Source organism: Hemitrygon akajei, chromosome 8 (assembly GCF_048418815.1).
Source record: "Hemitrygon akajei chromosome 8, sHemAka1.3, whole genome shotgun sequence".
Lineage (NCBI taxonomy): Eukaryota > Metazoa > Chordata > Chondrichthyes > Myliobatiformes > Dasyatidae > Hemitrygon > Hemitrygon akajei.
Window position 1 is genome coordinate 159080898 of NC_133131.1, and position 13935 is coordinate 159094832.

At 42.4% G+C, this 13935-nt stretch overlaps 1 protein-coding gene across 4 annotated transcripts in view; it reads right to left on the minus strand.

The window, feature by feature from the left end:
• The window catches only part of dpp6a (dipeptidyl-peptidase 6a), a 1522610-nt gene that overhangs the window by 825527 nt on the left and 683148 nt on the right, over nt 1–13935 (minus strand). The window contains exon 1 of one of the 4 annotated variants that reach the window (XM_073054910.1): nt 6569–6663. The exons of the other annotated variants lie outside the window; for them this stretch is intronic. Within the exon in view, the coding sequence (XP_072911011.1) occupies nt 6569–6604 (36 nt within the window). The 5' untranslated portion in view covers nt 6605–6663. Of the gene's footprint in view, nt 1–6568; nt 6664–13935 lie in introns of those variants that run through there. 4 annotated transcript variants of the gene reach the window in all.

A 13935-nucleotide genomic window follows, 5' to 3' on the forward strand; every position in this document is an offset into this window, starting at 1 on the left:
TGGACATGATGACATTGGATTTACAGAAGGCTTCAGGTAAGGCTCCAAAGGTTCAAACATTCATTTATTTTCAAAGCATGTATCCTTTATACAACTCTGAGATTTGTCTTCTCCAGATAGTCACGAAACAAAGAAAGAACATGAAAGTCATTCAGAGACAAACAACAAACCCACTACTACCCTGCACAAATAAAGAACGGTATCCCAACCATCATCCAGCTTGCTTGTCAAGGAGAGACCACACAGAATTGGGGGGGGGGGGGGGAGCGGATTGAGAAATGCTTATCAGAGTGAAACCCAGGAATAAATGGATCATTCATAGATTGGCAAGCTATAACTAGTGGAACATCACTTTCGTGGTTTCAAAATCAAGGATGAAATGCTGTGTTTTTTTAAGGCACTGGTCAGAACACCCTTGGGATTTTATGAGCAAAGCTGGGCCCCTTATCAATGAAAGGACATGGTGGTATTGGAGAGGGTCCAGAGAAGTTTCACGAGAATGATCCCAGGAATGAAAGGTTAAACATATAAGAAGCATTTGATGACTCTGGGCGTGTACTCACTGGAGTTCAGAAGAACGAGGAGGGGATCTCATTGAAACCTACTGAATATTGAAAGGTTTAGATAGAGTGAACATGAAGAAGATAAATACCCTGACTGATAGAGTATTGTCAACAGCTTTGGGCCCCATATCTCGGAAAGGATCTGTTGTCATTGGAGAGAGTTCAGAGGAAATTCATGAGGATGATTCTGGGAACGAAAGGGCCAACATACGAGAAGCGTTTGGCAGCTTTGGGCCTGTGTTCACTGGAAGTTGGAAGAATGCTGGGAGATCTCATTGAAACCTACAGGATGTAGAAAGGACTAGATAGGGTGGATGTTTCCTATGGTGGGGCTATCCAGACCTAGAGGGCACAGCCTCAAAACTGCGAGGCAACCCTTTAGGATAGAGGTAAGGAGGAATTTATTTTATCTAGAAAGTAGTAAATCTGTGGAATGCTCTGCCACAGACTGCAGTGGAGGCCAAGTCTGTGGGTATATTTAAGGTGGAAGTTGATCGTTTCCTGATCGGTCAGGGCATCGAAGGATACGGCGAGAAGTCAGGTGTATGGGGTTGAGTGGGATCTGGGATCAGCCATGATGGCATGGCGGAGCAGACTCAATGGGCTGATTGGCCTAATTCTGTTCCTTTGTCTTTTGGTCTTTTGGCCAGTTTGCCAAATGCTTTCTTCATCACCCTGACTTACAGTGATGTCACTTTCAGGGAATTATGTATGTTTACTGTTAAGTACCACTGTCCTAGGCTTTTGAATGTTAATGAATCCAAGGACATGAGGTCAGTGCAGGAAAGTGGCACCATGATAAAAGATCTGTGATATTATTGCAAGGCAGAACAGTATGTTGGGTTGAATGGCAAATTCCTGTTATTTCCCTAGTAATGGTTCCTAGTATGATAAGATGGACTCTTGACCTCACAATCTACCTCACCATAACCATGCACTTTATTGTCTGCCTGCAAAGCCGTTTCTCTGTGGTCATTGCATTTTATTTTACATTCTGTTATTGTTTGCCCTTGTACTACCTCAACTCGCATGCAGACCAAGAATTTTCACTGTACCTTTAGTATATGTGATAGTAATAAGCTAATTTACCAATTTTCTGTTTGAAAGTTGTTTCTCTTCACAAAATATTCCGGCCAGAATTTTATTCATATATATTTTTTAAACCGACAAAGAGCATTGAATCAGAGAATGCTTGAAACATTCAACAGGCCAGGCAGCAAATGTGGAACGCGAAACAGGTAAAGTTTCAAACATTTACCAGCATTTTCTGCTGCTATTTTAGATTTCCAGCATCTGCAGTTTTCCTTTAGATTTTCAGTGAGCAATCTACTGATGGTTTTTACAGACCTGTCTACCAAAATGCCAAAGGTTCTCTCTTCCTGTGATAAGTCATGAAAACAGATGCTTTCAGCGTATAAATGACATGAGCCGTTCCTCTGGCAGAGCTGACATAGTCGCATCCCATGTGTTTAATGGCATCTGCCATCTTCCCATGCACTGATCAAACATATCACACAGTCCTTTCAAGCTTGATACCATCTCCTTTGCCAGTTTGATTAAATTTTCAACGCTGGAGTCCACACTTCCTCAAAATGGATCACAGAAATCTTAAACAGTATGTATCTGACAATAAAGCTTGTGGCAATTAGAAATTGGCTGCCAATCAGATTGCCTGTCTAATATCTAACAACCAATCCATTTTTATTTCACTCTGGTATCTAGCTTGTGTTTGGATTATACGCAGTAATTTTTTCTCTATCAATATAACAGTGTCAGATGTGTTTCAGCTCACCAAGTAAACAGCACTGTCAAAGGCTTTTCAGAACACCAAACGCTGTCTCCAATGTATTAGTTTTAACACCTCCTGAGAGAAACCTGTTACATTAGCAGAAGCAATGCCTCCCACTCACAACAGTATGCTGACCTGTTAGATTAACTCCTGTCCTCTTTGATAGCTCATCTCAAATTTTGTTTACTCCCGAAGATGGCTATCATATGCTGTTTTTCTGTCTTGGGTATATAACAATGAAGGTTGAGAAGGAAGATGCGTTCACAAATAGAATCATGTCTCTAAAAGTAAATAGCCTTTATATATCTAATAGGCAGATTCACTGTTGACATATTTCACTATTGTTAGCATACTTGGCCACCGTTCACTCATCAGCCTATTAGCAGAGAAGGGAAAATGAAAAACAAAACTGCCAAAGCTGGAGATCTAAAATAAGACAAAAAATGCTGGAAATTCTCAGCGGGTCGGGTTGCATCTTTAGGAAGGAAAACAGGAGCTGATGTTAATTCTCTTTTCCTTCCCACAGGTGCAGCCTAACCTGATGAGTATTTCTTGTGTTTTCTTCATTCACTGTGAGCAAAGCAATTTTGTTTACAGTCATTGAATGTGCCATAAGATGTCTAACAGTAATATTGCCGGAATGGATTTCTCTGACTTCCAGCAATTTCTCTCCCTTTCCCGCCTCTTTTTCCATTTCCCACTCTGGCTATGACCTTACCCTTCCTTTTCTCCTCAGCTGCCTGTCACCTCCATCTGGCCCTCCTCCTCCTTTCCTTTCTTGCATGGTCCACTCTCCTCTCCTACCAGACCCCTTTTCTTCAGCCCTTTTCCTTTATCACCTAACACCTCCCCGATCCTCATTTCAATGCCTCCCCCACCCCTAAACCAGTCTGGATACCTTCACTCACCCCAAAACTGAACTGATTCCACAATTCCACAACTCATGGTTCAAATTTGTTTCTAATTTATTCATTTATTTATTTTATATTTGCACTATTTGTTGTCTTTTGCACAGCGTTGTTTGTCCGTCTTTGTGTGTAGTTTTTAAATTGATTCTACTGTATTTCTTTGTGCTTATTGTGAATGCCCGCAAGAAAAATCACAGAGCAGTATATGGTGAGAAATTTTCTACTTTGATAATAAAGTTACTTTGAAACTTTGAACTTTTGACCCCACCCACTTTCCCCTCACACGCTCTCACCTATTAGCTGCCGGCTTCTACTCCTTCCCCTCCCCCAGCTTGCCATTCTGCCTCCTCCCCAAATCCTTTCCAGTCCCGAATAAAGGTCAGCTAATTATTCCCCTCCACAGATACTGCTGACCTACTGAGTCCCTCCAGTGTTTTGTGTGTGTTACTCTGGATTTCCAGCATCTGCAGAATCTCTTGTGTTTAATTTGCTGGGTATTAGTTTAATATCATGTATGCCAGCCTCCAGCTCATTTCATACAAAAGTATATTGAAAGAGTATGAAAGAAAAAGCAACGTAGATATTATATATACCGAATACAAAAGGATAAATACAATTCTAGATTCTCTTAAAAGTTCGAAGTGCTTTTATTATCAAAGCATGTATACTTTATACATCCTTGCGATTCCTCTCCCCTTAGGCAGTCACAAAACAAAGAAACCCAATGGAACCCATTAAAGAAAGAAGACTGCCAAGCACACAATGTGCAGAGAAAACAAATCATTGTGTAAACAATAAAAAGTAAGCAAATCGTGTTCAAAATTGAGGCTCACGAGAGTGAGTTCACAGGCACAAGGCCAGGCATCACTGCAGCCGACCCAGTTTCCTGTTAGATGCAGGCCACGGCCTCAGTTCAGTGCAGAGTTGAGTCAACCTGGCCGAGCAGCAAACTGAACCGGCCCGTCCTCGCCTCCGGCCCGGACACCCTGACCTTTGTTGGGAGAGGGCATCGTTGTTTTGCTCATCCCCTGCTCCCAGGGCCCACCGTTGCAATGGAAATCTTATAAATCTTTGCAAATAAACTGAAGATGGGGTCATTCCCCTTTCTTCTCCCACCCCCCCACCCCCATCCTTCCTTGTTCCACTTTTGGTATTGCATCCCCTGAGCCTGTGGGTTGGGTTTCAATGCTTCACCTCTTCTGTATTGAATAAACAACATCTCACTCTTAATCTTACTGTTGCTTTTAAGGATTGCCAGATTTACATTATTACAAATTAATGTCCACTAAACTCAGCACAGGAAAACAGAGAGTTGGAACTCTGAAGAGGTAATTGCTAAATCCATTCCTTCCAACCGCAGTGGTGCAGAATGGAAACAACTGCAACTCTCCAGTCTCCCCCTCTCAAGCAGTTAATCATTGCTGGGGATTTTCTTTCTCTTAAGGCTTCTGGTCTGCCCCTTATTTTTCCACTCAACCTTTGTTTCTCTTTTTACATCTACCAGAGTCACAGACCACTATAGAACATAAACAGGCCCTTCGGCCATCTACTGCGTGCCGAACTATTCTGCCTAGTCCCATCGAACCACAACTGGACCTCAGCCCTCCATACCCCTTCCATCCATGTATCTATCCAAATTTCTTCTAGAAGTTGCGATCAAACCTGCATCCACTACTTCTATTGGCAGCTCGTTCTACGCCCACACCATCCTTTAAGTGAGGAAATCCCCTTCAGGTTCCTCATAAATATTTCACTTTTCACCCTTAACTTATGACCTCTAGTTCTAGTTTCCCTCAGTCTCTGCGGAAAATAAAGCTTGCTTGCACTTACCCTATCAATACCCCTCATAATCTGCATTTCTCTATTAAATCTGCCCTCATTCTTCTACAGTCCAGGAAACCACTGCTCACATGTTCATCTCTCAGCCCTTTCTAGAGAGTGCACTAGTGATCATTCATTTGCCAGGGTTCCAGAAACATCCTCATCCGAACACCCTCAGGCTGCACCTCAAACATGTTTTGTTGCAAGATAACTTTGTATCAAAGGGTGCGGGGACCAAGGACGTGCGCTACAAGATGCTGCACTCCACAAAAAAATCTAGTCCGCTGCCCTGAAGTAATGTTTGTAACCAACCCGTATTTTCTCGCATTGTCGGAGCTACGTTCTTGCAGCGAGCCTTGTATCAATCCAGCCCAAAACTTTCCCTTGTCCGAACTCTACCCCTCTGCCTTTGTTTTCTACCATTATTTGAATGAGAATAAATAATTTACAATTCCAGCTTTGCAATAATGAAGTTACAGTTCTTGCATTTTCTTGCCATTAATATTTAATTAGTGGCACAATATAGCACACAGTTTATTGAGCATCTACAGATGGGCAGCTTCCGCAAACTGCAAACATTGTAGCCGCATTAAACGTTGCCACAAGTTTAGTCTGGGTGCTGGGATCCACTGTAAATAATCTTCCACAGAGAGTTCGTAAGTTTAGGTTAAAAATCAGATTTAAGTAATTGGACTAACTCATAGTTTTGCGGTTACTTTTATTAGGTATCGATAGAGAGTTCATATCTATCTTTTGAACATCAGTTCATCAGAGTTAAAAGATTAGACTTATTCTATTCATGCAAGATAGAATGAATTTGCATAAAAGTCACTTTGAAGGCAGCAATTCATCTCACTTAAAAGCCAACAAGATTAGCAGAATATATATTTTTTCTAAAAAACTTCCGAAGGAACACTATCCAGTTCCCTTAGTAAATAAATATATTACCACACTGCACACAGCCACAGAAATCCTTCACAACTAGGAGCATTATGAAAATATGATGAGCGCTGGACAAGATCCTGTTATTAAATTAAACTTGCTTTAGTGTACATGGCAATCAGTGCAGTATTAGGTTACATTACCGCATGTTAATCATATCAGGAACTACCGAGCAACCTCCTTATCTTCAGATCAGGGCTGTCCCAAAAGACAATTCCCTCACAGCGCTGTCAGTGCACATCACCAGTTCCGAGTCTATTGAAATCGCTGATAATATACCGCACTATCAAAATCTTTGCTTCACCATTATTTTCCCCATTCATAAATCTTATCTGTCACTGGGTAAGACAAAATGCTGCCTTTGAGAACAATAACCGGCATTGCATTGCAACTTCCAGACTTCTGTCCCATTCCGCTCCCCCTCCCTTTCCATCCACTGTACCAAACACATTGAGTGAAAATACTGTAAACTGCAAGGATGAAACAGCAGCAATTCATTCAACTTCAACATTCATATTTTTACATCCAGTTTGTTTTTTACACACCTTCCAGAACTTCTTCAGACTACGGAAGCCAGCCATCCTCCTGCTCTTTTGTCTCTGATGAGTCCACTGCAAATGATAGTAGGTAAGTCCTTGCCTGTCGACTGAGGTAAGGTTAAGTGCAGCACATTATTTAAGAGGCGGACACACCCCGGCTAAACGCTGATCATAACCACACACTCCACAGCTCAGCAGATTGCAACCACTGGACAAACATGACATCAAAGAACTCCAGAGTGATCGGTTATCAGAAGGTTTACAATGGAGGAGTTGCTTCAACCCAGGGTCAAACAGAAAACACTGTGCAGGTTCCTAAAGGTGGATCTTTCACGTTCAGATGCAGCATCACCTTCATCACTGGATGGTCTGCTGGGTGCGAGGAAGAGAAAGGCGAGACTTTGCAAGACTTATGTTCTAAGTGGAATGTAATTCCTGACGGCTGGGACTGACCAGGGAAAACAAGTGGAAGAAAATGCGATTTGGTGAGCTTGATGTAGTCACATTGTAATGAACAAGGTAGGGATGGGATGAATGTTTCAGACAATAAAGGGTAACAACTGTTTCACAATAACAGGAAAATTCTTACATTAATTGTGAAACTATTAACTATTTAGCACTTCTCCCAGTTTTGAAGTTTATTCCATTACAAATTGATCGAGATGAAAGAGAGAATGACAATATACAATTGCTTGTTTTATCTTAATGTACAAAATAAAACTTTTGGGGTGATCATTGGGATTACAATAAATAACAACATAATTTCTGTGAATGGTGACCTACTGTATTGTTGAAGGCCGACAGATAGGCTCATGCGCCAGTTTGAAAGCTATGAAGAAGGAAGGAGAATTTGTATTCATGAGCAAGTGATTGACTACTCCTTTGTATCCTTCACCCACCCCTCTGAACCATGCAAGTTTATGATTTTATTACTCCAACTATGATCAACCAAGACAATGAACTTTGATTTGAGAGGACTAGAATATAAAAGCAAGAATGTAATTCTGAGGCTTTATAAGGCATAGTTTCGACAACACTTGGAGTATTGTGAGAAGTTTTGGGCCCCTTACCTAGGAAAGGATGTGCTGAAATTGGAGAGGGTTCAGAGGAGAATAGTTCAGAGAATGAAAGGGTTAACATATGAGGAGTGTTTTATATCTCTGTCCCTGTAATTGCTGGATTTTTGTGAATAAGCGAGGATCTCATTGAAACCTAACAAATATTGAAAGGCCTAGATACAGTGAATGTGGAGAGGAAGTCTCCATTAGTGAAGGCGTCTAGGACCAGAGGGCACAGCTTCAGAAGATAAGGATATCTCATTAGAACAGAGATGAGGAGGAATTTCTTTAGCCAGAGAGTGGAGAATTTGTGGAATTCATTGCTGCAGATGGCTATGGAGGCCAAGGCATTGTGTAGATTCAAAGCAGAGGTTGATAGGTTCTTGATTAGCCAGGGTGTCAAAGGTTATGGGCTCAAGGCAGGAGTATGAGGTTGAGAGGGATAATAAATCAGCCATGGTGGAATGGCGGAGCAGACTTGAAGGGCCAATTGGCCTAATTCTGCTCCTTTGTCTTATGGTCTTATGGAACTAATAGCCACAGTGGCCTGGGAATACACTTCGAGGTGGAGAGTGAAATGGGAGACCAGGACTGTGAACATGATAACTGAGTTTGTCTGACAGAACCTATGTGCTGCATACTCTTGCTGGTTCCCAGACACACGAGTCGAAAAGCTGACTGGATGTTCAGCGCAAAGTCTTCAGTACAAGAATAAGTTCTACCTTTATGGTCACCTAGACAGCAGGCCCTTGAGAAGAAGTTTTATTTTACATAGGACAAAGAATAGTACAGCACAGGAACATGTCCATGTTGCCTGTGCTAAACACATTGCCAAATTAAATTAAATCCCTTTTGGCTGAACTTTAGCTACTCAGATGTAGAGAATGGAGGGATGCACAGTAGATTCTACTGCATACCCTTCCATTCCCTGCATTTTCATGTGTCTAACTAAAACCCTATTAAATGCAGTATTTGTATGCACTATAACCACTACCCCGGCAGCCTAATCCAGGCTTCCATCATGCTCCATGTAAAGAAATTGCCCCACAGTTCAAACTTTCCCTCTCTCACCTTAAATGTATGTCCACTAGAACTTTTGATCTGTCTTTCCTGCGAAAAAGATTCTGAATGCCTACCCTAACTATGACTCTCATATTGTTAAAAAAAGTCTCCCCTCAGGCTTTGACACTGCAGAGAAAACACCCCAAGTTTCTCCAGCTTCTGCACATAGTTCATACTCTCTAAACCAGATGGCATCCTGGTGAATCCCTTCTGTACCCGTTCCAGAATGTCCACATCCTTCCTGTAATCTGATGACCAGAAAAACCCACAACTTTACAGCCAGCATTCCCCAAGAGCGCAACTCCAGCACAGGGAATCTCATCTGCCCCCTGAACAGAGGCTCCAGCCCAAACTACTGGTTTCCAGCTCTGAGGGAGGTCACTAATACCATGTGCACTAGGGTCAGCATCGATGAGTTGGGCTGAAGGGCCTCCTTCCATTCTGTATTACTTTGTGACTCTTTAACTCTGTGACAGTAACACAAATCAACTGTTAGGACAAAGGTCCCAAAATTCCTGAGGGAATCTTTTCATTGTTAAGGCCAGGTACTGACCCCCAACACCACTGCATCAGGAGCGATCCACACAGAGGCTCCAGTATGAACCAGGAGCTGAGCTCAGCTAATTACTCAGCAGGGAACCTTCCAGCAGCCAAGAAGAAATATCTTGTTTATTTTTGTTTTTGATTCTGTCAGATTATCGGCAACATCAATAAAGTGCACAAGGTCGTAGAAAATTGCCCGAGGTTTGAATTATTAGAACGATCCACACTAATGTCTTTCTGTCACTCACACATAATAAAACTTAGTTATAGCACAATGTTCTTTATTTTGTTTTAAAGAGAAGCACAAACTGGAGAGAAAGAATGCAAGGCCTATAATTCCCCTTAATATAAATCTATTAAGGAGCTAAATTTAGAAGCTTTCCATGTATAACATTTTATAATGCTTCTCCTGTTGTTTTAAATAATTGAAGTGCATTTATTAATATATGATTATGCATGGCTAAATTCTATGAGCGTCATTTGAGTGTGGTATTGATATAAGAGAAAATATTTTATTAATGCATCAGATGACCAAGAATTTGCATTTTTCTCTCTGAACAGAAACTGGAGACAACTGTTTGCAGTTGGTTCTTCTGTGATACACATTGATAGTTTCAAAATAACACTGACTAAAGGTGGTTGTATGAATGAAAAGAGAGTGAATACCATGAAGGCTCCTGTAATGCAGGGGTTCCCAACCTTCTTTATGCCATGGACCAATACCATTAAGCAAGAGGTCATGGAACGCAGACTGGGAACCCCTGTTCTAATAGGAAGATAAAATGGGTTGGCTCAGCTTGTAGAGAACAGAGTTTAGAGGAATGAGGAGTCATCTTTTTGTAATGTGCAAAGATCTGATAGGGCTAGATAGGCTGGATGTGGGGAGGTTTTTCTAATCTCTGGGTCAACTAGAACCACAGGCTATGATGAGGAGAAATTTCTTCATTCAGACTTCCACAGAAGGTTGTGCAGACCACGCTACTGGAGATATCAAGGGAACAGATGCACTAAAGGAAAGCCAAGGAACTCTGGCAAACAACACACTTGTTGCATTAAGGTAGATGATTAGCCACGACTACACTGAAAACCAGAGGGGTAAGCTCAAGGGGCTGAATAGTCTATATCTGCTCCTGTTCTTTATCATCCTACATACAGAGACTAGCCCAGGATGCATACCACAACTAAGAGAATCACAAACAAGAGAAAATCTGCAGATACTGGAAATCAAAGAGGGGTGAAGTAAAGAGCTGGGAAGTTGATTGCTGGAAGGGATACAGGGCTGGAGAGGGGGGAGTCTGACAGGAGAGGACAGAAGGCCATGGAAGAAAGGGAAGGGGGAGAAGCATTAAAGGGAGGTGATGGGCAGGTAAGGAGATAAGGAGAGAGAGGGAATGGGGAATGGTGAAGGGGAGGGGGGCAAGTATTGGAAGTTCGAGAAATCAATGTTTATGCCATGAAGTTGGAGGCTACCCAGATGGAATATCCTCCAACCTGAGTGTAGCCTCTTCATAGCAGTAGAGGAGGCCATTGACTGGCATGTCGGAACAGGAGTGGGAAGTAGAATTAAAATGGGTGGACGCTGGGAAATTCCACGTTTTCTGGTAGGTGCTCAGTGAAGTGGTCTCCCAATCTACGTCGGGTCTCACCGACACAGTATATGACCTCAACAGACTCAAAGGTGAAGAGTCAACTCAGTGGGAAGGACTGTTTGGGTCCCTGAATGGTAGTGAAGGAGGAAGTGTAGGGACAGGTGTGGCATTTGCTCTGCTTGCAAGGATATTGTAAACACCAGGAGGGAGAGCAGTGGGGAGGGATGGATAGACCAGGAAGTATCCTTGCGGAAAGGAGAAAGTTTGGGGGAGTGAGGAGGGAATGATGTGCTTGGTGGTCCTGGTGATCCTGTTGGAGATGGTGGAATTTACGGAGATTTACATGCTAGAAGCAGAGGCTCACGGGGTGGTAGGTGATATTAATCTGTCATACCACAACTGTTAATCTGCTCTGATGTACCAAGGATATATAACACAAATACAATTTATCTCTTTGATTGCCAGGCAGAAATTCAATATTGTTGCCCTAGTTGCTGGGAAATTTAGATTGAAGCATTAAGTAATTAAAACAGACTCGAAGTTAGCATTATTAACATTGGGGCCACTTGATTGTGATAGGACCCATTTTATTTCTTCTGCCATCTTAACCTAATCTGCTCCACACTTGTCTCCAGAACTAAAGAGATGTGGATGGGTTCTTAATGGTTCTTCACTCAGCCCATCATGCTACTCAACCCAAGGGGAATTTAAAGATGAACAATAAATAACAGTCTTGCCAACAATGGCATAAAACTTAATACAAGTCCCCGTGTTGAGTCTCTGGTAAAAGAAAAACTATCTATTTATATATTTTTAAAAATTTCAACCTAAGATAATCACATTTATTTATTCCACTGCTGTCTGTAAGGAGTTTGTACGTTCCCCCTGTGACTGCGTGGGTTTCTTCTGGGTGCTCCGGTTTCCTCCCATGGTCCAAAGACAGTGGCATGTTGGTAGGTTAATTGGTCATTGTAACTTGTCCTAAGTAGGCTACGATAAACTGGGGATTGCTGGGCAGCAAGGCTCAAAGAGCTCCGTGATGCATCTCAATAAATTAATAATTTGCCAGCATTTATCCCATTTCCCTCCAAACACTTCCAATATATGGGTTCAAAAATGTTCTGCAGTCTCAGATGCATTTAGAATCAAGCTGACATACTTAAGATGGTTGGAATTTGCATTAAAGTTTCAATGGGAAGTATTTACATTTTTTCTTGCACTGCATTCTAGATAGTCAATCTTTTGGATGTACATGATCCCAGGAGAATTCCACAACGCTGGAAGACTGGCAGGTTGTGTGAGTAACTGTTGCACCACAACTCCAGGGATGCAGAATCAGTTCATGGCCACGTCATCTGCCGATGTGGAACTTGCATGCTCTATCTACCATGAGCCCTGAGGGTCTGTGTGGTGAGCTGTAGAGCGTTGGGCTCTGAGGTTTCTAGAGCACCTGTATTTCATCATGGTTGTCTTACTAAAGATGTTAAGCCCTTGTGCTTTCTGGTGAATCTTGCTAAGTTTATTTTGACTGGCGTGGGTTTTCTACGTTCTGTGATTATTTAAAGCAGACTCCCAATTAGCAATTCTCGCGGGGTCCTTGTTTTGACCGGTGTTGCTGGGTTGAGCTGCTGATGTTATAGATCATAGAACATAGAATAGTACAGCACATTACAAGCCCTTCAGCCCACAATGTTGTGCCAATCCTCAAACCCTGCCTCCCATATAACCCCCCACTTACATTCCTCCATATACCTGTCTAGTAGTCTGTTAAACTTCACTAGTGTATCTGTCTCCACCACTGACTCAGGCAGTGCATTCCACGCACCAACCACTCTCTGAGTAAAAAACCTTCCTCTAATATCCCCCTTGAACTTCCCTCCCCTTACCTTAAAGCCATGTCCTCTTGTACTGAGTAGTGGTGCCCTGGGGAAGAGGCGCTGGCTGTCCACTCTATTTATTCCTCTCAATAACTTGTACACCTCTATCATGTCTCCTCTCATCCTCCTTCTCTCCAAAGAGTAAAGCCCTAGCTCCCTTAATCTCTGATCATAATGCATACTCTCTAAACCAGGCAGCATCCTGGTAAATCTCCTCTGTACCCTTTCCAATGCTTCCACATCCAATGTTCTGTTTGAATTATGATGCATAAACTTGTTTCCTTCTGTACGCGGGAATCTGTCATTTCTCTGGACCTGGGTTCAGTCATTGCCAGCACTCACCATGACACCACCCATGACTGTGTGGGTAACCATGGTACTCTGGTTTATTCACTTATCCTGATAGATGACAAGTTAGCTGGCTATTGTAAATTGCCAGTCACTGCAGATAAGTGGCAATAGAATCAAAAGGGAGTTCATGGGCATCAGAGGAACAAATTGCTGCGCTACAGCAAACAAATCATGAGTAGAAAGTGGAACTGCAATAGAGACATACAGCACGGAAACAGGCTGATAACTATCAGGTACTCACATATATTCGCTTATCAGTACTTGATCACAGCCTTCCATTCCTCAGCGATTCGGAAGTTTGCCCAGACACCTCTTAAATGTTGTGAGAGTATCTGTTTGCTGCACCCGCTCTGGCAGTGACTCCCAGCATCCTCTGGGTCAAAGTGTTCTCCCTCTATATAAATCTACACCCTTTAGCTTTAGTCATCTCCGCCAAGTGGAAAAGTTTTCAACTATCTCCTCTGTCAATGCCTTCATAATTTTAAAATCTTTTATCAAGTTGCTCCTTAGCCACGTCCACACAAAATAAAACAAACTCAGAATTTTGCAGACCCTCCTCAGTACTCTCCCTTTCTCTCTCTCTACCACCTGTTAAGCCACTGACGTTTAAGGCAGCAATGCAGGTCCTCCATCTCTGATGGTGTTCAAGGCTTTCTTCATCATGTCAGTAACACAGTTTTCACTACAGTCAGTCACGCAGGTTCTGGGTAAATACTGTCGCACTTCATTGCTATTTTGGTAACAACTTTGTTTTACCAGTCAGCGTTGATAGCCCTGAGCTGAACCCCCAAGAGTGGAGGACCAGTGGACAGCTGTTAGTCTGGCCTCTAACCTTTGACCTGTTTGGTGTGGGCGACCCTACCAAGAGCCAGAGCATAAAGCCTTGACTCCAA